General features: G+C 48.7%; 1 protein-coding gene across 1 annotated transcript; it reads left to right on the plus strand.

Annotated features, from left to right (window-relative positions):
- The first annotated feature begins 8,844 nt into the window (after window positions 1-8,844).
- On the plus strand, window positions 8,845-27,705 carry Stip1 (stress induced phosphoprotein 1). The gene is made up of 14 exons (XM_070017956.1): window positions 8,845-8,944; window positions 13,141-13,350; window positions 14,317-14,458; window positions 14,596-14,737; window positions 17,736-17,904; window positions 20,896-21,022; window positions 21,108-21,210; window positions 21,478-21,598; window positions 23,945-24,041; window positions 24,128-24,252; window positions 26,234-26,270; window positions 26,430-26,533; window positions 26,668-26,840; window positions 27,246-27,705. The coding sequence occupies exons 1-14, from the start codon at window positions 8,936-8,938 to the stop codon at window positions 27,316-27,318; spliced, it is 1,632 nt and encodes a 543-aa protein (XP_069874057.1). The 5' UTR covers window positions 8,845-8,935; the 3' UTR covers window positions 27,319-27,705.
- The last annotated feature ends 8 nt before the right edge of the window (window positions 27,706-27,713 follow it).

The raw sequence follows: 27,713 nt of genomic DNA on the forward strand, positions 1-27,713 counted from the left end.
ACTTCCTGTGTTTAAGCCTCATCCTCAGGTAGGAAGGTGGCTAAAGTGGTAGAGTGCTTGCCTTGCATGCATGAGGCCCTCGGTTCAATTCCTCAGCACCACATACACAGAAAAAGCTGAAAGTGGCACTGTGGCTCAAGTGGTAGATTGCTAGCCTTGAGCTGAAGAGCTGAGGGACAGCGCCCAGGCCCAGAGTTCAAGCCCCACAACTGACCAAAAAAAAAAAAAAAAAAGCCCCATCCGTGTGTGTGTGGGGGGGGGGGGGGGCTGCTTCTGGGACTTGAACTTAGGGCCTGGGCACTGTCCCTGAGTTTCTTTTGCTCAAGGCCAGTTTTCTACCACTTGAGCCACAGCTCCATTTCTGGAGTCTTATGGCCTTTGCTGCCTGGTCTGGCTTTGAACCATGATCCTCAGAGCTCAGCCTCCTGAGTAGCTCAGCATGCAGGTGTGAGCCACCAGTGCTCTATGAGGCTGCTTTGTTTTGGCAGGTTTCTACAGTACAGTCCACAGAGTTCAAGGCCCAGGACTGGCAAAAAAAAAAAAAAAAGTTACCGAGTGCTGGTGGATCACGCCTGTAATCTAATCATTGTACTATTGGCTCTGTTCCCTAGACAATTTCTCTGCATATAGAATCATTATATAAGATTTATACACATAAGTTGCTTTTACAAATAGGATTCGACCATACAGTATCCCACAGCTACTAAAATACTTTTTGTACTCGGAGCTCTCTCAGTCCAATTATGTGTGTGTCTATGGGGGTGGTGGTGGCAGTACTGGTATTTGAACTTAAGAGTCTTGAGCTTGCTAGGAAAACCTTCTACTACTGAGCTAGACCTCCAGCTCCAGCCCCATACTGTCTACGTCTAGGCATTTGCCAAGAAAAATTCCAGAAATCAGGTGGGATGACTCACACCTGTACTCTTAGTTTTTCAGGAGGGGTAAGATCTGAGGATCATGTTCAGAGCCATCCTGGGCAGACACATCCCACAGACTCATCACCAGTTAACTCTAAAAAGCTAGAAGTGGAACTGTTGCTCAAGGAGTAGAGTGCCAACCCTGAGCAGAAGAGCCAAATGAGTGAGAGCACAAGGCCCTGAGTTCCAGCCCCAGTCCCAGCCCAAGAAAAGAAGAGTTTCATTTCACTCTGTGTGTGTGTGTGTGTGTGTATGTGTGTGTGTGTGATTCGTGGGGCTTGAACTCTGGGCCTGGGTGCTGTCCCTCAGCTCTTTAGCTCAAGGCTAGCACTCTACCACTTGAGCCTCAGCCCCACTTCTGGCTTTTTCTGCTTATGTGGTGCTGAGGAATTGAACCCAGGGCCTCATGCATGCAAGGCAAGCACTCAACGACTGAGCAAGTTTCCCAGCCCCAACAGGGTTGTGGTTTTTTTTTTTTTTAATTGTTTTTCCTAAGCCTGGGGGAACTTGGAGCCTGGGTGTTGTCCTAACGGCTTCAGTTCCACCTTTTTGGTAGTTAATTGGAGATAAGAGCCTTATTGACTTTTTCTGTCCTAGCTGGCTTCAAATCAACATCCTCAGATCTCAGCCTCCTGAGTGGTTAGGATTACAGGTATGAATTTACTGGTGCCTTGCTCACAGTGGATTTAACAAGGACCTTTAGTATAACAGAACAAAGTAGGAAGGGAGGGAGGGAGGGAGGGAAAAAAAAAAAAAGAAGGGAAGGGGGCTCAGTGGTAGAGTGCTTGCCTTGCATGAGGCCTTGGGTTTGATTCCTCAGCACCACATAAGGAAGAAAAAGCCAGAAGTGGCACTGGCCCAAGTGGTAGAGTACTAGCCTTGAGCTGAAGAGTTGAGGGACAGTGCCCAGGCCCAGAGTTCAAGCCCCAGGACCGACAAAATGAAAGAAAGAAAAGAAAGGAAGGAAGGAAGGGAGAGAGAGAGAAAAACTTCCTGCTCCCTATGCAAAAAATGGAAGTTAGAGTCAACATGGCACATCCTATCAATACATGGAGATGGGAGAATTCTTGTTTTCTGCTCAATGCCAGCACTCTACCACTTGAGTCACAGCCCCATTCTTTTCTCTTTTTTCTTTTGGGTCGGGTCGTGGGGCCTGAACTCTGGGCCTGGGCACTGTCCCTCAGCTCTTTAGCTCAAGGCTAGCGCTCTACCACTTGAGCCACAGCGCCACTTCGGGCTTTTTTCTTTTTGCTTATGTGGTGCTGAGGAATCGAACCCAGGGCCTCGAGCATGCAAGGCAAGAGCTCTACCACTGAGCCACCTTCCCAGCCCCACAGCCCCATTCTTAACTCACACCCAGTTCTAGGGCTTGAATTTAGGGCCTAGGCCCTGTCCTTGAGGTTTTTTGCTCTAGGCTAGGGTTCTGCCACTGAAGCCACATCTCTGCATACAGCATTCTGGTGCTCAATTGGAGATAAATGTCTCTTAGAGCCCGGCGCCTGTAACTCATGCCTGTAATCCTAGCTACTCAGGAGGCTGAGATCTGAGGATCACAGTTCAAAGCCAGTCGGGCCGGAATGTCCCGGAGATTCTTATCTCCAATCAACCAGTAGAAAACAGGAAGTGGCACTGTGGCTCTAGTGGTAGAGCGCTCGCCTTGAGCTGAAGAGCTGAGGGACAGCGCCCAAGCCCAGAGTTCAAGCCCCACGACCAACAACAACAACAACAACAACAAAAAAGAGTCTCACAGACTTTCCTACTTGGGCTGGTTTCAACCCATGATCCTCATATCTCAGCCTTCTGAGTAGCTAGGTGCCTGGTCATTTTTAGGTATTGCCAAAAAAAGCAGGGTGGCTAACAGTAGGTGGGCCCCAAAAGAAGTGGCAGAACTTGCTAATGGCTTAGAGCTGTGAACGGGAGAGAAAAGTCAAGGAAGCCAAGTGTAGTAGCACATACCTGTAATCCCCCTAGCCCTGGGGTAGAGGAGGTGCAAAGATGGAGAGTTCAGAGCCAGCCTGGGCTATGTAAACAGGTTGAGGGAGACTTTGGAGACTTTGGATCTGTCTGCCACCCAGGGGGAGATAATAGGGGCAGTAGGACAGACAAGCCTGGGTTGGAGTTGAGGTTGAGCTGAAGCTCCTGTTCTGGGAGTCACTGGCACTAGTATTTATAGCCTTGAGAGCAGCATGGGTAGTGAGGTCCTGGACTGGGCTCAGAGCTGTCTGATTAATAATTATTAGATAATAATTACCATCATCCCAGCCCTTGAAGGGTCTGGCACAGTGCCCAGCTCTCCATGTAAGTTCACACAACTGAACCAAATTTTTCTTTTCCTCCAGGCTCCTTTATCTTTCTCCCTCCCTCCTTTGTCCGCCCCCCCCCATTTTCCCCACTTTAAACACCCCTCCCTTTACTAATCAGAATGCAGACTATGGCAGCAGCAGCAGATCAGATACATGGGTGTAATCAGCCACAATTAGGGCCACCCTCTCTAGGCCTGCTCATACCCCAATGAAATCTGGTTCTCACTGCAAGGAGGAAGCGGGGTCCTGAGCTGCACGCCTCTCTCCCACCTATGGCTGTCCATGCTGAGCTTCAGCTATTTCTGTCTGATCTGGAGAGGAATTTAAAGCTAGGCATTTGTTCTGTAGGAAATTGCTGGGGTTGCTGGCCCCTTTGGGCTGTGACCGCACACAGCAGGAGCCACGGGGTTTCAAGTTCTCCCCACTCAGCCTGTGTCCTTTCCCTCCCCCCTGCACTGCCACACTGGAATAGCAGCATGAATCACACAGGGACTGTCACCTGATGCACAGGCCAAGCGACTCTGCAGGGAAACCAAGGGAACAGGAGGGGCTCTGGCCAGCCCAGGTCTCTGCCTACCTCTCCTCCTGTGGGGCTCCAGCTTCACCAGGAGGGATGGGAAAGCCTAGTCAGAGGAGATGGCATTTTGCAGTGCTCAGCAGAGGCTCTGGGATGGGGCCCTCAGCCACACCTCATGTTTCATTTGTAATTTTCCTTTCCCAATGAGAGGGCAGGGGAAACAGAAACACTCAGGGGTAGAGTGCTTGCCTAGCCTCGCATGTGGGAGGCCTGGCTTGCATCTCAACACTGGAAAAAAAGGAAAAAGCCAGGGCTGGGAAGGTGGCTCAGTGGTAGAGTGCTTGCCTTGCATGCCTGAGGCCCTGGGTTCAATTCCTCAGCACCACATAAGCAGGAAAAAAAAGCCAGAAGTGGCACTGTGGCTCAAGTGGTAGAGTGCTAGCCTTGAGCTGAAGAGCTGAGGAACAGCGCCCAAGCCCAGAGTTCAGGCCCCATGACTGGACCTTAAAAAAAAAAAAAAAGAAAAGAAAAGCCAAGCACTAGTAGCTCACCCCTATAATCCTAGCTACACAGGAGGCAAAAATCTGATTGGGGTTTGGCCCTAGCCCAAGAAGACAAATCTGAGACTCTCTGGTTAACCAGTGAAAAGCCAGAAGTGTAGGTGTGGCTCAAGTGGTAGCACACCAGGGTTGAGCTTTTGAAAAATCTAAGGCCCTGAGTTCAAGCCCCAGCAGTGGCATACACACAAAAATAAAGCAGGGCAGGAGGCATGACTTAAGTGGTAGAGTGCCAGCATAAAATTTGGGCTCCTGTGCTTGTTAGGCAAGCACTCTCCTGATGAACTATATGCTAGCCATTATTCTTTATAACCCTCACTACTATGCTATGTTGTGGTACTGGGGATTGAACTCAGAGACTACATTCCTAGTTAAGTGCCCTACCATTTGAGTTCAATCCCACCTCACCTTTGTTTTGTTGATAATGAAACAGGGTTTCACTACTTTTGTTTTTTTGCCTGGGCTGGCCTTAACTCATAATCCTCTTGCCCCACCTGAGTACCTGGATTATAGGCGTGTACTACCCTACTTGGCCACTATCAGCATTTGAGCTGGGCGCTAGTGGCTCACACCTGTAATCCTACTCAGGAGATAGAGATCTGAGGATCCCAGTTCAAAGTCAGCCCAGCAGGCTGGGAAGATGGCTCAGTGGTAGAGTGCTTGCCTTGCATGCTTGAGGCCCTGGATTCCTTACCACCACATAAGCAAGAATAATAAAGCCAGAAGTGGCGCTGTGGCTCAAGTGGTAGAGTGCTAGCCTTGAGCTGGACAGTGCCCAGGCCCAGAGTTCAGGCCCCATGATCGGACCCAAAAAAAAAAAACAAGTCAGCCCAGCCAGCAAAGTCAGTGAGATCTCTCTTATCTTTAATTAACCGCCAAAAAGCTAGATGTGGAGTTGCTCACGTAGTACAATACTGGCCTTGAGCACAAAAGCTCAGGGGAAGCCCCTGGGCCCTAAATTCAAACCACACACACACACACACACACACACACACACACACACACACACACACACACCCATGGGAACATAAGCTTCCTTTGCCAGCTGTCTTGTAAATTCAACACACACACACACACACACACACACACACACACACACACACACACACACACACACACACACACACACACACACACACACACACACACGGGAACATAAGCTTCAGGCCACTACAGAGTTGGGAGGGAGGCTGTGGAAAGACAACAGTGGCTGTAAGCGCCACTGCAGCAGAGGCAGAGCTGGTCTGGGGCAGCAAAGTATGCGGCCTAAAGTCAAGACCAAGAAAAATCAGCAGTTATCCTCAACGAATCAATAGGAGAAAAGGCCAGAGGCTATACAGGGTGGCCCTTGACCCCTTCTTCCTCAGGGATCAGGCAGTGAACCGGTTGATCATTTCAGCTCAGCTAAAACACACATAAAAGCCCACTCTCACCCCTCCTCTGCCCCCACCCTGGCCGTGCTACCATGCCAGCTCCCTGGGTTATTCAGTGTCCTGCTAGCAGTGGCAGACCCTACCTGCCTTGTTTCCTTTGTTTGTTTTCTCAGCTCCTGCCATTCTGGCCACCCTCAAGCCCTTGCTGCACTTGCCATTACAAGGATTCCCATGAATCTCACTTTCCCTCTCTTCATATTTTCTCACAAAAGTTGGGATTCTTGCTAGGTTTGTTTGTTCCTGTTGAAAGGCCACACGGTCCTTCTTGCTCAATACTCCTTTATTTTAAATTGCATTCAAGCACAAGGTCCTGAGCACAACACTCAGTTCTCAGAAAAAGTGAAACAAAATACAAGAGTCTTCACTTATTTTTTTTTTTTGGGGGGGGGGCTGGTCATGGAGCTTGAACTCTGGGCCTGGGTGTTGTCCCTGAGCAATTCAGCTCTACCAAGATCTTCAACTTACCATAGTGCATCCCTCCACATACTAACAGAGAATAATATCACTTAATTTTTTTGTTTTGTTTTTGTTAGTCATGGGGCTTGAACTCTGGGCCTCGATGCTGTCCCTGAGCTCTTGGCTCAAGGCCAGCGCTCTACCACTTGAGCCACAGTGCTACTGTCAAGCTTTTTTTTGTTTGTTTGTTTGTTTTTTGGGGGGGTCTGGTCGTGGGGCCTGAACTCTGGGCTTGGGTGCTGTCCCTCAACTCTTCAGCTCAAGGCTAGCACTCTACCATTTGAGCCACAGTGCCACTTCGGGCTTTTTTCTTTTTGCTTATGTGGTGCTGAGGAATCGAACCCAGGGCCTCATGCATGCAAGGCAAGCACTCTACCATTGAGCCACCTTCCCAGCCCTCAAGCTTTTTTTTAATGCTGTAGCTTTCTTATTTTTAAAGACCCACTCTAGCTATTCAGAAGGCTGAGATCTAAGCATCATGATCCAAAGCAAGGCAGGGTAGACAAAACTAAGACTCTTGTCTTCAATTGACCAGCAAAAAGCTGGAAGCAGAGATAGCTGTGGCTCAAGTGATAAAGCACCAAACTTTTATTATTTCCAATAATAAAAGCTAACCTAGCAGGAAAAGCCCCAAGTTCAAGCTCTAGTACCACAAATAGGTTGACTGAGAGTCAGGACTGTTGCATGGCCAGTGCACCCAGAATTCAGGGTCCCTGCTTTTTTCTTTCTCCAGCAGTTAAGCAGACATATTCTATACTTTAAACTCATTTTTTACTGTTACTTATGTTTTTAAATTGCCATCTTGCTATCTAGATCAGACTGGACTTGAACTCAAGATCCTCCTCCCTCTGCCACGACAGTAAAACGTGTAGTTTATGTCTTTCATTTAAATGAGCATGAGCAAAAGTAAGTGTCCATTTTTGGGTTTGCTCGTTGCATTTTCCCCAGTGCCTACAATTATCCAACACAAAATAGGGCGCTTACTTCTATTGATGGAAAGCATGCTATGTGCCAGGCACTGAGCAATGTGCCAGCAATGGGCTGGTCCTACATCCCGTCCTGCATCCTCCAGGATCTGAGTGTGTGTGTGTGTCCTGGGACTTGAACTCAGGGCCTGGGCACTGTCCCTGAGGTTTTTTTTTCCTCAAGGCTGGCGCTCTCCCACCTGAGCACAGCTCCACTTTGGCTTTTTGATGATTAACTGGAGATAAGAGTTTCATGGAAGCCGGGCGCTGGTGGCTCACGCCTGTAATCCTAGCTACTCAGGAGGCTGAGATCTGAGGATCGCGGTTCAAAGCCAGCCCGGGCAGGAGAGACTGTGAGACTCCTATCTCCAATAAACCACCAGAAAACCGGAAGTGGCGCTGTAGCTCAAGTGGTAGAGCGCTCGCCTTGAGCTGAAGAGCTGAGGGACAGCGCCCAGGCCCAGAGTTCAAGCCCCACGACCGACAAAAAAAAAAAAAAAAAAAAAAAATTAAGAGTCTCATGGACTTTCCTCGCTGGAACTGGCTTCGAACAGAGACCCTCAGATCTCAGCCTCCTGAGTAGCTAGGATTACAGGTGCCCCGCAGCCAGGAGATCCTTAATGGCGCAGAAAGGTACCGAGGAAGTTGCATCTGCTGACATGGGCGAGGCCGCAGGGTGGACTGGAGGCTTGGAGGGAAGCTCCTGGTACAAGGGCAGGTCTTGGAGAGGAATGGCACGGCCAGAGCTGGAGTTGGGGAGCAGAGGCCTCCATAGCTCCACCGCGCAGGAGCTGCTCACTGACCCGGAAGTAGAAGCGACCCAATCCCGCGGGCACCGTTCGGTCCCCCCCCCCCCCCCGCCTCCCTTCCCCCCGTGAGGGACCGGGGCTAAGACTCTGCCCGGCGGCTCCGGTTCACCGTGCATACTGCTTCCCGTGGAGTGAGAGTCCACCGGGTTACCCGTCCCTGTACCCCAGGGCTCAGAGACAGTGCGGCTCCACTGACGACCCCGGCCCGCCCAGGCCCAGCCCCCCGCCCCCAGGGGCCTTCGCGGCCACCCAGCATCCGAGGACGCGCAGGACCCGGGCGCTAGACCACGCGGGCTCCGGCAGTGAGGGTGCCGAGGACTGTAGATCCGACGAGCGCGGCGGGCAGGGCCGTCGCCGCCGGCCGCTTCGGGAGCACAGCGGAAGGCGGGCTCTCAAACTCGCCCAGGCCCAGCCACGCTCAACCCTCCGCCGGAGCGAAACCCGGCCGTTCCCTCGGCGGCGGCCTAAGGCCGTCAGTGCAAAGCGTGGGCAATGCCCCGCCCAGTCGAAAATCTTCCCTTCCCCCCCCCCAAGGAGGTGTCGTCACCGAGCCCCACAGCCCAATGAGAGAGGTGGAAATTTCCAGAAAGAACAGGACCAATGGGCGCGGCCAGTACGACCGCGATTGACGGACCAACCGACCGATCGGTGTCGTAGTAGTTCGCTCCTCCCTCCGTCCGTGGAGCCCCGAGTTGGGTGGGGCTTATCAGAGAATACCCAATCCTGAAGCGCGGAGGAGGCAGGGTCGCAGGGATTACTCCTGGAGGACCAATGAGAAGAGCGTAAAGATGATTGGCTGGGCTTCCAGCCAATAATAGAGGAGTTCAGAGACCCGCCCCGAGGAGCTTGACCAGTGAGCAGGCGAGGAAGGGGCTGGAGCCGGGGTCCCGGCAGCTTCTAGTAGGTTCCAGAAGGCGGCGCGTGCGGTTGGGAACGCGGAGCGGACGGATTCGATTCAACGGGGTTCCGGGCCAGGCAATGGAGCAGGTGAAGGGGGAGGGGTGGCTGGGGCACCCCCAGGGCTGCTCGGGAACCCCCTGAGGTCGGGCCGCAGCGGAGGGGCCGGGTGGGGCGGCTGCCGAGCCGGGCGGCTGCGATGGCGGGCTGGGGCTGAGGCGGCGCGGAGTAGCGCCGAGGGCGTGAGGGCCGCGGTCGGCGGGTGGGAGGGACTGTGTAGCGAGGCGCGGCCGCGCGGGTCCGCGTCGCCCCCCGGCTCGGCGAGGAGGGGTGGAGGAGGCCGGGATCCGGCGAGAGGCCGGGATCCGGCGAGAGGCCGGGCCCTCTGGGTCTCCGGTGTGTGACTGCAGGTTAGGCCCCCGCTGGGGCGGGGGGAGGGGATGGTGCGGGCCACCTAGGAGGCTGGGGGCAGGCGGGGAGCTGGGGGCAGGCGCGGGGCGGTCCGAGCGGGTCCACGGAGGAGCCCCGATGACCGGGGAGCAGGAACGGCACTCTCTGGAGAGTATAGGGGGTGGGGGTGCACAGCTTGGGCCTGGGACGGAATTGTGGAAAACGTTAGTTTCGCGCACATGCAGAAGGTGAGGCTGGAAAAGGAGTGTGTGGTGCCTGGTCCGGAGAGCTCCCCAGGGTGAGGAGAGGGGAGGGTACCCCAAAATTTTTATGGGAGAACCACCCGCGTGTGCGGCCCCTCCCCCCCTTTGTCTGGGTGGCTGGAGACTTGACACTTGGAAAGTCAGATTCTGATTATACAGGAATTAGTAACTCTGTTCAGTTGAGACCAGGGAGTGAGCAGCAAGAAGCCCCTTGCTTGCCTCCAAAGCGACATTCAAGGAAAGCTCGCAGTTAGAGAGGTGGCCTTGTATTGGAAGCTGCCATTGAGCTGTAGTGATTAGGGGTATGGGCAGCTCATTTCTTTTTTCTTGCTTTTTTTTTTTTTTCTGGTCGGCCGCGGGACTTGAACTCAGGGCCCAGGGGCCATCCCTGAGCTCTTTTGCTTAAGGCTAAGTGCTCTACCACTTTGAGCCACAGCTCCACCGTTTTTTTTGTGGTTAATTGGAGATGAGTCTAACGGACTTTAATGCTCTGGCTGGCTTCAAACCGTGATCCTCAGATCTCAGTTTCCTGAGTATAGCGCTAACATTACAGTCGTGAGCCACTAGCGCCTGGCTTCTCATTTCTTCTTGATATGATCTATAAACCTGAACGGTTCCTGGAGGCAAAGCAGTAGCTTCCTTGAAGAAAGAATGAAAATAAATGGAGGGATTTCTAAATTTTGTATGCCCTTAGATTAAGTTGTATCTGGAGTGCCTAGGTTGTAGTATAGGCGAGAAAAATATATTGAGTGAAAGAAAATGCCTCCTTCTGTTACAAGAACAACCAAGAGGTTGTTACTACTTTCAGTTAATTTGGTGCTGGGGATTGAAACTGAGGCATGGAGCAAGCAAAACTTGTATTCTATCATATGCCTTATCTATTTTTTTTTTAATTTAGTCTTATTGTTTGTTTAATGTCGGTACTGGGGCTTGAACTCAATGCCTATATACTGGCCCTGAGCTTTTTCACTCAAGGCTAGTGTTCTCCCCCTTGAGCTACATGTGGCTTCACTTCTGGCTTTTTGCAATTAATTGGAGATGAGTATCAAGGATCTTCCTGTCTGAGCCGGCTTTGAACCTTGATCCTCAGATCTTTCCAGCTTCCTGTGTAGCTAGAGTACTGGTGTGAGCCACCAATGCCCAGCCCCATCTCTCTTTTTAAAATTATACACATATTCCTACAGGTAAGCTATAACTGAATGACTGCAAACCTTTACTACACAGTGTATAGATAATTCTGCCTTTTTGTAGTTAATTGTTTGGAGCTATTAGGCTTGAACTCGGGACCTGGGCATTGTCCCTGAGCTTCTTTTGCTCAAGGCTAGTAATGCTGTACTGCTTGAGCCACACACAGCTCCACTTCCTCTAGCTTTTTGGTGGTTAATTGGAAATAAAAGTCTCCCTGACTTTCCTGCCTGGGCTTTTGAACCATGATCCTCAGATCTCAGCTTCCTGAGTAGCTAAGATTATAGGCATGAGCCACTGGCCCCCAACAGAAGTCATTCTCTCTCTCTTTCTTTTGTCAGTCATGGGGCTTGAGCTCTGGGCATAGGCACTGTCCCTGAGGTCTTCAGCTCAACATGAGCACTCTACCACTTGAGCCACAGTGCGCTTCTGGCTTTCTGATGGTTAGTTGGTCTCACGGACTTTTCTTGCACAGGCTGGCTTTGAACCGAGATCCTCAGATCTCAGCCTCCTGAGTGGCTAGGATTACAGGCTCCCGGCTTAGAAGTCATTCTTTTTTTTTGTTTTGTGTTTTTGTTTTGTTTTTGTCCATCATAAGACCTGAACTCCAGCCCCACTAGCACAAAAAACAAAGTTATCACTTGAGCCACATCTCTACTTCCAGTTTTTTGCTAGTGATAAAGAGTCTCTGGTTTGTCTGCCATCCTGGCAGACAAATCTATTCCTCCATCCTCAGATCCCAGCCTCTTGAGTAGCTAGAATTGTGTGAGCCAGGTGCCCCCTTCATTTACTTAAAAACAAACTGGGTGCCCATGGCTCATGCCTATAATCCTAGCTACTCAGGAGGCTGAGATCTGAGGTTTGTGGTTCAAAGCCATCCGGGGCAAGGAAAGTCCAGGAGACTCTTATCTCCAGTTAACCACCAGAAATCAGAAGTGGCACTGTGGCTCAAGTAAAGCGCTTGCCTTGAGCGGAAGAGCTTAGGGATAGAGCCCAGGCCCAGAGTTCAAGCCCTACAGCCCAAAAAAAAGAGCCCTAAGTACACACTAAGGAGTGCCCTTTTTTTTTTTTTTTTTTTTGGTCAGTCATGGGGCCTGAACTCAGGGCCTGGGCACTGTCCCTTTTGAGCTCTTCAGCTCAAGGCTAGCACTCCACCACTTGAGCCAAAGCACCACTTCCGGTTTTTAGTGGTTAATTGGAATGAGAAGCTCATGGGGACAGCTGCCTGGGCTGGCTTCAAACCACGATTTGCAGATCCCAACCTTCTAAGTAACTAGAATTATAGGTATGAGCCACTGACACCCAGCTCATTTTTTCCATTTTGAATGTTTACGAAAGGTTACAGAATTGAAGTTGTCTCTCTTCATCTTCCTTCATCCCTTTTGTAATACTATAATAGTTAGGTTGTAGCAATTAAGTAGTAACTGCTAGCTTTACCATTAAGAATCAAAATGTTAGTTAACATGTTGACATTCAGCTCCATCAATAACTGGAAAGTAATTTCTGGATGGGAGTTGGCAGCCACACTGTGATGAACATCTTGATGCTCCTGTGCATGGGCTCTTGGCATCCTAAAGCCTGTAAGGCACTAGAACATGTATCTGCATACTCAGTCCATTTCCTTCTTCATTGTCTCTTATGGAATGCACATGCCTGTGTTTAGTGTATCCTATGGGCCCTGCAAATCTGTGACCAGTGAAAGTATTTTCCCATGAAAGTAACATGGATAAATTTTGGGTGGCTCCATTGGCTTTGAGATTTAAAAGAGTGAGTACAGCAAGCCGGGTGCCAGTGGCTCACGCCTGTAATCCTAGCTACTCAGAAGGCTGAGTTCTGAGGATCGCGGTTCAAAGCCAGCCCAGGCAGGAAAGTCCACGAAACTCTTATCTCCAATAAACCACCAGAAAACCGGAATACGTTGTAGCTCAAGTAGTAGAGCACTACCTTGAGCTGAAGAGCTGCGGGACAGCACTCAGGCCCAGAGTTCAAGCCCCACAACTGACCAAAAAAAAAGAGAGTAGAGTTCTTACCAGTCCATTCCAGCTAGGGGAAAAGAAAGCAAAGGGGTGAACTTTTGTTCTTGTTACTTTTTTCCTATGATGGATCCCAAAGGCATGAGATATGTGAATGAGTTAGTTTATGATTTCTGTATGTTGGGATACTGGGTATTGAACTCAGAGTCTTGCACTTGGTAGGCAGGTGTGTTATGGAGAGAAAATAATTGGTAATTGGCACTTTTTTTCCTGAACTTGAACTCAGGGCCTGGGCACCGTCCCGGAGCTGCTTTTGCTCAAGGCTAGCATTCTTACCATTTGAGCCACAACGCCACTTTTGGCTTTTTCTGTGTATGTGGTACTTGGGAATTAAGTCAGGACTTCATGCATGCTAGGCAAGCATTCTACCACTAAGCCACATTCCCAGCCCAATATTGACACTTTTTATCCTCAGGTGAATGAGCTAAAGGAGAAGGGCAATAAGGCCCTGAGTGCAGGGAACATTGATGATGCGCTACAGTGCTACTCTGAAGCAATTAAGTTAGATCCTCAGAACCATGTACTATACAGCAATCGCTCTGCAGCCTATGCCAAGAAAGGAGACTACCAGAAGGCTTATGAGGATGGCTGCAAAACTGTTGACCTAAAGCCCGATTGGGGCAAGGTAAGTGGGGATTGGGGATGCCTTTTGGTATTCAATCAGGCTTACTTACAGGTCCTGTAGGCCTGCCTAGTTGACTGTCCTAGTAGATTTCTAATTTGTTTCCCACCCAGGCCTTCCTTTTTGAACATGCCCCTTGAAATAGTGGCATATTTCATAAAGACTTAAGTTTCCATCAGTGGTAATATGGATTTTTGGTACTGCTGAAAAAGGAAATGCCTTCAGAGAAACTGATAGCAACAGTACTAAACAGCACATACCCATAATCCCAGGCAGGAAGATTGTGCATTCCAGTCCAATCTGCTATATAATAGCAAGTTTAGTGCTAGCCTGTATTACACAGTGATACCCTGTCTCAAACACGCACACATACATGCATGACAACAAGCATATGGCTATGGCTCTTGGGTGACAAAGTTGTACACCTACCTTTGTCAGGATTCTTTTGGGGGGGAGGTCCGGTTGAGGGCCTGAACTCTGGGCCTGGGTGCTGTCCCTCAGCTTTTCAGCTCAAGGCTAGCACTCTACCACTTGAGCCACAGCGCCACTACCAACTTTTTTTTTCTGCTTATGTGGTGCTGAGGAATCGAACCCAGGGTCACATGCATGCAAGGCAAGCGCTCTACCACTGAGCCACCTTCCCAGCCCTGTCAGGATTCTTAAAAATTTACCTCAAGCCGGGCGCCGGTAGCTCAGGCCTATAATCCTAGCTACACAGGATGCTGAGATCTGAGAATTGTGATTGAAAGCCAGCCTGGAAAACTTGAAGTGGTGCTGTGGCTCAAATGGTAGAGCGCTTGCCTTGAGCTGAAGAGTGCAGAGACAGCGCCCAAGCCCAGAGTTCAAGCCCCATGACTGAGCAAAAAAAAATAAAAATGTTGACCCTACTGTATGCTCCCTGCAGTTTCGTTTACCTGGACTGTCCATTTTGATCTATAATCTTTTCTTTTCTCTTTTTGTGGGTTTAAGGGCTATTCAAGAAAAGCAGCAGCTCTTGAGTTCTTAAACCGATTTGAAGAAGCCAAACGAACCTATGAGGAAGGTTTAAAACATGAAGCAAATAACTCTCAACTCAAAGAAGGTTTACAGAACATGGAGGCTCGGTTGGCAGGTAAACACCACATATACCACCACGCCTTTTCCCATAGGGGAACATACAGTTCACCCCATGTACCAGTGTTGATGTGGAGTGAACAGAAATACAGCGAATCAAGGTATCATGGGGATTACTTTCCTTTATTTGGACAGAGAGAAAATTCATGAACCCTTTCAACATGCCTAATCTGTATCAGAAGTTGGAGAACGATCCCAGGACAAGGACACTGCTCAGTGATCCTACCTATCGGGAGCTGATAGAGCAACTACGAAATAAGCCATCTGACCTGGGCACGTGAGTAGAGGCAACCCATCAGTATCTGGAAATGTTCCAGAACCCTATAGGAGAGGGTTCCCTCCCTGGTTCAGAGTGTTTCTGCTGCTTTACAGGTTTTTTATTTGTAGTTATAGAAAGGATTGAAGGTCGAGCCTGGCACCAGTGACTCACGCCTGTAATCCTAGCTACTTAGGCTGTGATCTGAGGATCACTGTTCAAAGCCAGCCTGGGCAGGAAAGGGTAAGACTCATCTTCAATTAACCATCAGAAAACCAGAAATGGAGCTGTGATTCAAAGTGGTGAGCATTAACCTTGAGCGGAAAAAGCTCAGTAACAGGACTCAGGCCCTGAATTCAAGAACGAAGCCCCACAACTGACAATTTGAAAAAACAACAGAAAAAGGGCTGGGAAGGTGGCTCAGTGGTAGAGCACTTGCCTTGCATGCCAGAGGCCCTGGGTTCGATTCCTCAGCACCACATAAGCAAAAAGAAAAAAGCCAGAAGTGTGCTGTGGCTCAAGTGGTAGAGCACTAGCCTTGAGCTGAAGAACTGAGGGACAGTGCCCAGGCCCAAAGTTCAGGCCCCACGACCCGACCTCCCCCCCAAAAAAAAAAACAAAACAAAAAAACAGAACAGGTTGAAGGCTAAGTCCTAGCTACTCAGGAAGCCTTATAAGATCTTAGGATCAAGCCAGGCAGTGGCTCACACCTGTAATCCTCACTACTCAGGTGGCTGAGATCTGAGGATCATGGTTCAAAGCCAGCCCGGGAAGAAAGTCCGAGAAACTCTTATCTCCAATAAACCACTAGAAAACAGGAAGTGGCGCTGTTGAGCTGAAAAGCTGAGGGACAGCACCCTAGCCCAGAGTTCAAGCCCCACATCAGACAAAAAAAAAAAAAAAAGATCTTAGGATCACCGTTCATTCAAGGCCTGCCAAAGCAGCCTAACAAATCTGGAATGCTTTTTCCAATCTACCCATAACTTCTTGGTCGTTTTGGGGACTGTTTTGTTCAGTTTTTTTTTTGTTTTGTTTTGTTTTTTCCTGGTCAGGGCTTGAACTCGGCCCAGGTGCTGTCCCTCAGTTCTTTAGCTCAAGGTGAGCGCTCTACCACTTGAACCACATCACCCAGCAGGACTTTTGTTTGTTTATTTTGCTATAAAGATCAAACCCATGGGGCTGAGAAGGTGGCTCAGTGGTAGAGCGCTTGCCTTGCATGCCTGAGGCCCTGGGTTTGATTCCTCAGCAGCACATAAGCAAAAAGAAAAAAGCCGGAAGTGGCGCTGTGGCTCAAGTGGTAGAGCGCTAGCCTTGAGCTGAAGAGCTGAGGGACAGTGCCCAGACCCAGAGTTCAGGCCCCACGATTGGACCCCAAAAATAAATAAATAAATAAATTAATTAATTAATTAAAATAAAGATCAAACCCAGAACCTCAACCATGCTAGACAAGCACTGTTCCACTGTTGTACTGCACCTCTAGTCCTCTCCTAGACTCATCAACCTGCCTGTCCAGCTACCGACTAGACCTGTGTTAGGAGTACAGACACTTAGATGGATTACACACCTGGCTTGTTTCTGAGATAAGGTCTTGCTAACTTTTGCTCCAGGTGGCTTTAATGAATTTATGGTAATCCTGTCTCTCACTTGAATGGCAGAGATTATAGATGTAATCATCTCTGGTCCTGTCTGTATATCTTTGGGAGTGTATGCGAGCATGCTTGTACTAGGCTTTAACTGGTGCTGTCTTTTAGCTTTTTTTGTTCAAAACTGGTACTCTACAAATTGAACCACAGTTCCACTTCCAGCTTTTATTTATTTATTTTTTTGGCCAGTCCTAGGGCTTGAACTCAGGGGCTGGGCAACTGTCCCTGAGCTTCTTAAGGCTAGCACTCTACCACTGGAGCCACAGCGCCACTTCGGTTTTCTGGTGGTTTATTGGACATTAGAGTCTCATGGACTTTCCTCCCCGGGCCTGCTTTGAACCATGATACCCAGATATCAAGCCTCCTGAATAGCTAGGATTACAGGTATGAGCCACCGGCACCAGGCTACTTGTGGCTTTTTCTGTGTATGTGGTTCTGAGGAATTGAGCCCAGGGCTTCATGCATGCTAGGTAAGCACTCTCCCACTGAGCCACATTCCCTGCTTTTTGTTAGTTATATGGAGATAAAAGTCTCAGGCTTTTCTGCTGGGGCTGGCTTCTCATACTAATTCTTAGCTCTGAGCCTCCTGAGTAGTTAGGACTACAAACATGAGCCACTAGCATCCAGTTATTTCATTTTCATTTCCTTTTTCTTTTGTTCTTTGTGTGTGCGTGTGCGTGCGTGTGTGTGTGGGGGGGGGGGTCAATCATGGGGCTTGAACTCTGGGCACTGTCCCTGAGTTCTTCAGCTCAAGGCCAGTGCTCTGCCACTTGAGCCACAGCGCCACTTCCAGTTTTCTGGTGGTTAATTGCAGATGAGTCTTACATATTTTTCTGCTCCTGCTGGCTTTGAACTGTGATCCTCATATCTCAAACCTCCTAAGTAGCTAGGATTACAGATATGAGCCACCAGTGCCTGGCTTTGCATTTCTTGTATTGGAATTAGTGACTGTAACTGTGGGATTAGGTGAGATAGCAAAGTACACTGATAGTAAGTCAGAGTTTTGAAATGTGTTTTGGTTTTTCTTTGTCTTTGTTTTGGTGATACTGGAATTTTTTAGCCCAGAGCCTCATTCATGTTTGCACTTGTGCTTACTTGGCTTGCTTACTTATTCCTCTGCCACTTGTGCCACACCAGTTCCTCTCCCCTCCCCCCCCCCCCCCAAACTTAGGATCTGGCTGCTTTATCCCAGGTTTCTGCATAGTAGATTGTTAGAATTACAGGTGTGAGCCATCTAGAACCAGCAAGATTCTGCATTTATAATTAGTAAGAAATTGTAGAGACCAACATTTGTATATAGGAATCTTAACAGTAAAGAGGACTTATGATCAGTTATGGAAAAAATAATTACAATCTTTCTTCCCAATCAATATTAGGAAACTGCAAGATCCCCGAATCATGACCACTCTCAGTGTCCTCCTCGGGGTTGATCTGGGCAGCATGGATGAGGAGGAAGAGGCTGCAACACCCCCGCCCCCTCCTCCTCCCAAAAAGGAGACCAAGCCAGAGCCGATGGAAGAAGACCTTCCAGAGAATAAGAAGCAGGTCTCAATTTTTTTTTCTCCTCACCGTTAGGCAAACAACAACCAAATCAGCTAGAAATACATATTGAATGGCAATGTGTACACCTTGGACAGCTGATGAACTTTGAGTACTTAGTATATACCAAGCTTACTGTCAGCTATTTGGGAAGATTAAATAGGATAATTACCTAGCCCAGTTGTTGAGACCCGCCAGGCGGGGGGGGGGGGGGGGTGTTTGTGTACACACACATGCATGCACCTGGACCTAGGGCTTGAACTCAGGACTTGGTGCTGTTCCTGACCTTTTTAACTCAATACTACCAGTCTACCACTGGAGCTACAGTACTACCAGATTTTTGATGATTAATTAGAGATATGAGTGTCTCGCCGACTTTCCTGCATAGAGTGGGTTGCATATAAAAATATTTGGGGATGCTGGGAACATGGCTCAGTGGTAGAGTGCTTGCCTTGCATGCCTGAGGCCCAGGGTTCGAGTCCTCGGCACCACATAAGCAGAAAAGGCTGGAAGTGGCACTATAGCCCAAGTGGTAGAGTGCTAGCCTTGAGTTGAAAGAGCTGAGGGACGGTGTCCAGGCCCAGAGTTCAAGTCCCATGACTGATGACAACAACAAATTGGGGCCAGGCACTGGTGGCTCACACTTAGAGTCCTAGTTACTTAGGATCTGAAAATAGAGGTTCAAAGCCAGCCTAGGCAGGCTGATTAACTACTAAAAAGCCAGATGTGGAGCTATGATTCAACTGGTAGAGTGCTAATCTTGTACACAAATGCTCACGGACAGTGCCAAGCCCTGAATTCTAGCCCTAGGATTTACACAAAAGAAATACATAGTGGCTGGGAAGGTAGCTCAGTGGTAGAGCGCTTGCCTTGCATGCATGAGGCCCTTGGGTTCAGTTCCTCAGCACCACATAAGCCGAAAAAGAAGCCGTAAGTGGCATTGTGGCTCAGGTGGTAGAGCGCTAGCCTTGAGCTGAAGAGCTGAGGGACAGCGCCCAGGCCAAGTTCAGGCCCACGATCAGACCCCCCCCCCCCCCCAAAAAAAAAAAACATATTTTGGGAGGGAGGGTTGCTAAACATGGTAGCACTTGTTTGCAAGTAGAAGGGCTTGGGAGGCTGAAGCAGGAGGATCAAAAGTTGTTTTGTTTTTTTTCTTTTTGTTGGTCGTGGGGCTTGAACTCTGGGCCTGAGCCCTGTCCCTCAGCTCTTTAGCTAAAGGCAAGCGAGCTACCGCTTGAGCCACAGCACCACTTCCGGTTTTCTAGTGGTTTATTGGAGATAAGAGTCTCACGGAGTTTCCTGCCCAGGCTGGCTTTGAACTGTGATCCTCAGATCTCAGCCTCCTGAGTAGCTAGGTTTACAGACGTGAGCCACCGGCCCCAGCCTGATCAACAAAAGTTTTTGAAGCCAACTTGAACTACTTAGGAAGACTTCGTCTCAAAAGTATTTTGCTGCTGAGCACTAGTGGCTCACACCTATTCAGGATGCCAAGATCTGAAAATGATGGTTCAAAGCCAGTTCAGGTAGAAAAGTCCATGAGACTCTTTTTTTTTTTTTTTTTTTTTGGGTCCGGTCGTGGGGCCTGAACTTGGCCTGAGCGCTGTCCCTCAGCTCTTCAGCTCAAGGCTAGCGTTCTACCACTTGAGCCACAGCGCCACTTCTGGCTTTTTTTTTCTTTTTGCTTATGTGGTGCTGAGGAATCGAACCCAGGGCCTTGAGCATGCAAGGCAAGCGCTCTACCACTGAGCCACCTTCCAGCCCCTCCATGAGACTCTTAACTCCAATTAACCACCAAACAGCCAGAGGTAGAGCTGTGGATCAAGTGGTAGAGTGCCAGCCTAGCTAAAAAGCCAAATGAGAACAAAAGATCCAGAGTTACAAATCCCAGTCTAGCACTGTATGCTTATTATCTCAACACTCAGGAGGCTGAGGAAGGAAGATCATGAGTTTAAGACCCGCCTAGACTATATATACGATCCTGTCTTTTGGGGCTGGGAATGTGACTTAGTGGTGGAGTGCTTGCGTAGCATACATGAAGCCCTAGGTTCAGTATACACATATACACAGAAAAAGCGGCAAGTCATGCTGTGACTCAAGTGGTAGAGTACTAGCCTTGAGCAAAAGCAGCTCAGGGACAGTTCAAGCCCCAGGACAAGCAAAAAAAATCCAAAACTGTCTCAAATCACATATATGTAGGAAAGGGACAAATTCACATGAGACAAACCATCTCTGCCCCCAGTTTGGGATTCATTATCTGACACTTTGGCTTAATGGCTGGCACTCTTTATCACCTGAGTCCCACATTAGTAATCCTGTATTTGAAATTACTTTAGAAGTGGGAGTTGTACTAGCCAGCAGCATTACTGCTGTGCTGCCAGTACAAGCATTGGGTGGGACAGATAGGAAAGTTGTAAGTGATTTGAGTTCCTCCCATGATCAGAAAAATAACATCTCCCATTGGCTTCTTCTTGGTTGGGTTTCGTAGAGTTGCAGGCTGTCTCCTTAGCACTATTCTATAGCAGGAGGCTCTTGCATAAAAGATTTGGGTTTCCTTTCTCATAAACAGGAACAACAGATTGTTGCCAAATTTAGCTCCTTTAAATGGATTCGTCTTGGATGTTTGGGGACTCTCAGCTGGAAAGAGGCCCTCAATGTGGGCGGTTGGGTGCTATGCTAAAGATTTTGCCATGAGTGTTCGCTTCGGCAGCACATATACTAAAAAGATTGCGCCATGTCAGCGCTTCTGATCCTTTCACTGCCCTGACAGCCAAGAACCAGACACAGAATTAACACTGTGCTTTGCCAGTTGCTTAGGAGCTGTCTTTCTGACAAAGCTGGGAGAGAGAGTAGGGAGGGGACATTGGAGAGGAAACAGAGGTAATGTATTTTATTCTAACTAGCTAATGCTCAAATGTCAGTTCAGCTACCCAGTCTGCTCTCTGTTACCTCATTAGCTTTGCTTTTGCTTGACATTCATTTCTTACAAACCCCATGTAGGCACTAAAAGAAAAGGAGTTGGGAAATGATGCCTACAAGAAGAAAGACTTTGACACAGCCCTGAAACATTATGACAAGGCCAAGGAATTGGACCCCACCAACATGACTTACATTACCAACCAAGCAGGTGAGGCACAGAAACCAGGGGCAAGTTTGGCATTCTCATGGGAGGAAGTAGAAGTGACCATTCTCTTCACGATCCTGTCTGGCAGCCGTGTACTTCGAAAAAGGTGACTACAATACATGCCGAGAGCTATGTGAGAAGGCCATCGAAGTTGGGAGAGAGAACCGAGAAGACTATCGACAGATTGCCAAGTATGCCTCAGCTTCCAGGGTTCTTCAAGTAGTGTGAGGGTTTGTTGTCCAAGGCTTAAAAGGCCCTGTATGGGCAGGGAGAGTTCTGGCCACCCACCCTGCATTGGAGGGTGTTGGGTAGGGGTGGGAGGCCCTGGAAAGGAAGTCCAGGAGCCAAGACAGAGAGAGGTGTTGTATAATAGAAAGAGGCAATGCTGGCCTTGTTCATATTTCCTTGGCTGACTTTGTTGGTACCCTCACTCAGCAAATATTTTCCCTTTTTACCAGAGCTTATGCTCGAATTGGCAATTCCTACTTCAAAGAAGAAAAGTACAAGGATGCCATCCATTTCTACAACAAATCTCTGGCAGAGCACCGAACCCCAGATGTACTTAAGAAGTGCCAACAGGTGAGTTGAAAAAGAATAGTCTGAAGCCGGGCGCTGGTGGTTCACGCCTGTAATCCTAGCTACTCAGGAGGCTGAGATCTGAGGATCGCGGTTCAAAGCCAGCCCGGGCAGGAGAGACCGTGAGACTCCTATCTCCAATAAACCACCAGAAAACCGGAAGTGGCGCTGTAGCTCAAGTGGTAGAGCGCTCGCCTTGAGCTGAAGAGCTGAGGGACAGCGCCCAGGCCCAGAGTTCAAGCCCCACGACCGACAAAAAAAAAAAAAGAATAGTCTGTGTGCAGTTAATAGTTATTAGTTAATAATTACTATTTTTTTATTTTGCTGGTATAGGTAAGGCTTGAATGAGTCTCATGACTAGCTTAGAACCAAGATCCTTAGATCTCAACCTTCTGAGTGGCTAGGATTATGGGCGTGAGCCACCTGTGCCCAGCTTCTGAGACTTTTTTTGCCCAGACTAGCTTTAAAACTCTAGTCTCAAATCTCAGCCTCTTGGGTTTCAAGGATTATAGGCATGAGCCAACAGTATCCGGGTATGATTTTATTTTGTTTTTAGTGCCAGTACTAGGACTTGAACTCAGGACTTCTCACTCTTTTCTTCTTTGCTCAAGGCTGGCACTGTACCGCAGCTCTACTTCTGGCCCAAATATCAGGCTTTTGACTAGCTAGGATTATAGGCATGAGCCACAGGTGGCTGACTTTTGTTTTGTTTTGGATAAACTCAAGGCTTCCTGTTTGCTAGGTGAAGACTAGTACCACTTGTAGCACATTGTACTGTCAGAGTTGTATTATACCATTTATTACAAATAAGGAGATTTTCATAAAATAGTTGGTTGTATAACTAATCATATGACATGATTCTAGTCCCAGCTACCCAAGAGGCTAAGGCCAGTCTGGACTACATAGTGTCATACCCTCCCCATGCCCATTCCTGTCCTAAAAGATTGGTCAGGCCGGGCGCTGGTGGCTCACGCCTGTAATCCTAGCTACTCAGGAGGCTGAGATCTGAGGATCGCGGCTCAAAGCCAGCCCGGGCAGGAGAGACCGTGAGACTCCTATCTCCAATAAACCACCAGAAAACCGGAAGTGGCACTGTAGCTCAAGTGGTAGAGCGCTCGCCTTGAGCTGAAGAGCTGAGGGACAGCGCCCAGGCCCGGAGTTCAAGCCCCATGACCGACAAAAAAACAAACAAAAAGATTGGTCAGAAAACTAACTGAACTGCTGTTAAATCATGCATCATTTTCACGTAGGGCTTTTTCTCTTGGTTTATTTTTTGTTGATGTTTGTTTGTTTTTGGAGGGTGTCTGGTCGTGGGGCCTGAACTCTGGGCCTGGGTGCTGTCCCTCAGCTCTTCAGCTCAAGGCTAGCACTCTACCATTTGAGCCACCGCACCACTTCCGGCTTTTTTTCTTTTTGCTTATGTGGTTCTGGGGAGTCGAACCCAGGGCCTCAGGCATGCAAGGCAAACGCTCTACCACTGAGCCACCTTCCCAGCCCCCCGGCTTTTTTTTCTTTTTGCTTAATGTGGTGCTGAGGAATCGAACCTAGGGCCTCATGCATGCAAGCCAAGTGCTCTACCACTGAGCCACCTTCCTAGCCCCCTGGCTTTTTTCTTTTTGCTTATGTGGTACTGAGGAATTGAACCCAGGGCCTCAGGCATGCAAAGCAAGCTCTCTTGTTTATTTTGTTGTGAGGGAAATTTGTGTGTATGTGTTGTGTTGTGTTTCCCAGTCCTAGGGACTGAACTCAGGGTCTGGGTGCTGTCCCTGAGCTTCTTTGCACAAGGCTAGCACTCTACCACTTGAGCCATGCTCTCTTCTGGCTTTTTCTGTTTATGTGATGCTGAGGATTGAGCCCAGGGCTTCATGCATGCTAGGCAAGCACTCTACCTCTAAGCTACATTCCCAGCCCTGTGAGACACTTTTATCTCCACTAAATTATCAGAAAATCCCGAGGTGCAGTTGTGGCTCAAGTGATAGAGTGCTAGCCTGGAGCAAAAGAAGCTCAGAGACAGTGACCAGGCCCTGAAGCTTTCAGGCCCTAGGACCAGCACCAAAAAGTTACGTAGGTCAGTGCTAGAGCTTGGAGTTCTTGCTTCACTTTTCTACTCATGATTGGTGCCCTAGCACTTGAACCACACACTCCTATTTCATTCTTTTTATGATGGTTAATTGAAAATAGTTTCACTTATTAGACTGGCTTTGAACCTGGATCCTCAAATCTCTCAGGCTGCTGAATAGCTAGGATTACAGGTGTGAATCACTAATACCCAGCTTTTTAGCTCAGTGTTTAGATGTTCTTGTGAGTTTAATATTTAAATTAATATTCAAAAAATTGGGGTTTTCCTAGGCAGAGAAAATCCTGAAGGAACAAGAACGGCTGGCCTACATCAACCCCGACCTGGCTTTGGAGGAGAAAAACAAGGGCAACGAGTGCTTTCAGAAAGGTGCGGTGTCCGCCGTTCTGCATGTGCTCTCCATGCCTGACCAGCACTGCAGGGGGCCCTGTAAAAAGTGATTTTTCCTCCTTCAGGGGACTATCCTCAGGCCATGAAGCACTATACGGAAGCCATTAAACGGAACCCCAAAGATGCCAAACTGTATAGCAACCGAGCTGCCTGCTATACCAAACTTCTGGAGTTTCAGCTCGCACTCAAGGTGAGAGATGAGAAGGCACAGCCACTACTGAGAGCCTTTGCAGGAGGGCCAGTTTCTCTCCTGATTGGTGTTCATGTTTTCTCTTCTAGGTTTGAGGTAGGATGCAGTATGTAAATAATACAGGGCCTGTGATTATCTCTCATTCTGGCCCTTGGTACTGGTAGTAGTTGGGAGTACTTATAGTTAGATAAGGGGGGGTCCTTGCCACCTTCACTTTGGACCCTGCTACTTTTCTCTTCCATACCTTCCTCTCCCTCGCTTCCTTCTGTATCTCACCAACTTCAGCTTCCTGCGTGCTGGGATTACTGGTATGTAGCACGATGCCCCTACTCTTTTACTATTTGAAATGTATACTTCAGCATCATTGAGTACACGCACATAGTTGTGAACTATCTACAGAACCTCCTTACCCTCCTAAATTGAAATGCTCTGGTAACCACTGTTCTTTGATTAGTTTTTTAATCAGCTTTGAGTATGAGCCACTCAGCTATTCTATGGTAAACAAACCTAAACTGTACTATGGGAAGGTGACGGTGATGTATGTAGAGACACAACAGTTCCTTGGTCCAAGTTTTTATTTTGCTGCTGTATCTTCTGTCGCTGCTCAGCACTACGAGGGGATTGTGTGAGCAGATGGCTTGGGAGTTGGGGTGGGTTTTCCCAGTCAAGCACACAGGAGGAAAGAATGATTGGATTGTAACAACTAGGAGACCTTACAGCTTGGTGGCAGAAGAGTTTAAGAAAAAGAAAGGCTGGGAAGGTGGCTCAGTGGTAGAGCGCTTGCCTTGCATGCATGAGGCCCTGGGTTTGATTTCTCAGCACACATAAGCAAAAAGAAAAAAGCCGGAAGTGGCGCTGTGGCTCAAGTGGTAGTGCTAGCCTTGAGCTGAAGAGCTGAGGGACAGCGCCCAGGCCCAGAGTTCAGGCCCCACAACCGGACCTAGGAAAAAAAAACAAACATGAGGTCCAAACATGTTTTGAAGGTTAGACAAAATGGGGGTAACATAGGAATGGAGGGAGGAAGGTTGAGCAAATGTAGTCTATATTTTTTTTTCTTTTGTCTGTTGTGGGGCCTGAACTCTGGGCCTGGGTGCTGTCCCTCTGCTCTTCAGCTTAAGGCGAGCACTTCTTCCCCTTGAGCCACAGCACCACTTGTGGTTTTCTGGTAGTTTATTGGAGATAAGAGTCTCACAGACTTTACTGCCCAGGTGAGCCGCGATCCTGAGATCTCAGCCTCCTGAGTAGCTAGGATTATAGGCATGAGCCACCAACGCCCAGTTTACTCAATAAATTGAATGTATACTATGTACATTTGAGGGGAAGAAAAGGGAGAACAAAGAACGGATGACAATTTAAAAAGCTGGTTCCAAATGCTATGCTTGCTGTTCGGCATTCTTTTCAGATTTTTTTTTTGAAGATATTTCAAAGAGAAGCATGTATCATGAATACCTCAAATGTTCTCTACCTCTGTTCAATAATACCCCAGCCTGAATAATCCTAGTACTGAACTACTTATGAAACAATGATTCTGGCATGAGAGAGGCACTGATACAGTCCCAGCTGCTTGGGAGGTTAAGGTGAGGCAAGAGGATCAGTTGAGCCTAGGAGTCTGAAGTCCATCCAGACAACATAGCAAGCAAGACACAAGTTCAGAAATGCCTTGACTGTTCATTCTAGTTTTCCTCCTTATCCAAAGATTTTTGAGCAAATACTTATTCCTCCATGTTAAGGCTGACACATTTGATCTGTTTCTCACTCTGACTGGAAGAACCCCGCCATTTGTATTTTCATGACTGTGTTGATCATCCGGGTCTTTGTGCCGGTGTTTATCTGGAGTACTAATGTGTCTGGTGCTGCTGCCCAGCTTCCTGTGTACCTATCAAGTGTATCACTTCTCCAGTGAAACCAAGGCCTGTGGCGGTGCCCTGTGGGGCACGGTACTCAGGGAAGGACTAACTGCTAACTGCTCCTTTTCTTCCAGGACTGCGAGGAATGCATTCAGCTGGAGCCGACCTTCAGTAAGTGCCCTTTGCTACTCCCTTTACCCCCTGACTAGCCCAGAGCTTGCGGGAGGGCAAAGGGCCTAGAACATGGAGCAGTATCAGCAAGGGGTGGGCATACAAAGGAACAGAACTTGGAGGCTATGCAGGTAGTTCCTCACCTCTTCTGTCCTGCAGTCAAGGGCTACACTCGGAAAGCAGCTGCCCTGGAAGCCATGAAGGACTACACGAAAGCCATGGATGTATACCAGAAGGCGCTTGACCTAGACTCTAGCTGTAAGGTGGGTTGTCAGCCTCTGCCTTCTGCCTTCTGCTTCACTTTCTTCCTCTTCCATGGTCAGCAGTCTTTGTCCTGATGAAGTAGTGGTTCAAGTAGTGTTGCCATTCTTTCTCTTTGGTCTTTTCTGGAATGCAGGAGGCGGCCGATGGTTACCAGCGCTGTATGATGGCACAGTACAACCGACATGACAACCCTGAGGATGTGAAGAGAAGGGCCATGGCCGACCCCGAGGTGCAGCAAATAATGAGTGACCCAGCCATGCGGCTGATCCTGGAACAGATGCAGAAGGACCCGCAGGCACTCAGCGAGTAAGCCCAGTGTGGGGAGAGCTTGCAGGAAGTGAGCAGGTGTAACTAGAAAGGGAAGGGCCTTATCAGCCTGATCACTTAATGACTTTTGCAGCTGGAAAAGCCAGGTTTGCCTATAGATTGGCCTTGGCTTACAGCTCTGCAGGCAGGCACCCAGAGGACTGGCACATTTTTCCTGTGTGTAGAGATGATGTTTGCTAGAAATTCTGCATATAAACTGCTAGCCGCCTGCCTGGACTCTAGGGCCACCTTCTTAGGTACCTCTGCTTCTTCTTGCTGGTATTTTAACTGGGGTGGAGCACTTGCTTAGCAAACCAAATATAACCATGTTCTTTTAATCCTCAGCATGAAATCCTTTGTTAAGATCAAGTCTCCCTTGGTGCAACTTCGCCTTTTCTTTTTTAGACACTTAAAGAACCCTGTGATAGCCCAGAAGATCCAGAAGTTGATGGACGTGGGTCTCATCGCAATTCGGTGATGACTTGCTCATCCCCTTCACCCTCCTGCGGAAAGATGAGAGCTGGGAAGGCGGCAAGCAATGAAGAGCAGAGGGAGAGGGGAAGAAAGACGGCTTATCTTTATATTTATACATGCCTACGCCGAAGACACAGACTCATCCAGCTGCCGCCTCGGGCCCGCCCAGCACACGCATGGTCTCTTCTCTGCTGTCCTTGAGTTCCGTGTCTCCTTCCCCTGCCCCGGGTCACTTGTCTCGGCTGCTCCCTCATAGTTGGTTATTTTTTATTTGGGGCAGTGGGCACATATGGGGAGGGGAGGGTGTTCTTCCCAACCTAGGGTCCCAGCTGTCTTTACATTGTTACTCCACGTCCCTTTCTCCAATAAACAAGCCAGTCGGGCGTGGTTATATGTGAC

The sequence above is a fragment of the Dipodomys merriami genome, unplaced genomic scaffold (genome assembly GCF_024711535.1).
Source record: "Dipodomys merriami isolate MVZ:Mamm:240054 unplaced genomic scaffold, mDipMer1.0.p SCAF_128, whole genome shotgun sequence".
Classification (NCBI taxonomy): Eukaryota; Metazoa; Chordata; class Mammalia; order Rodentia; family Heteromyidae; genus Dipodomys; species Dipodomys merriami.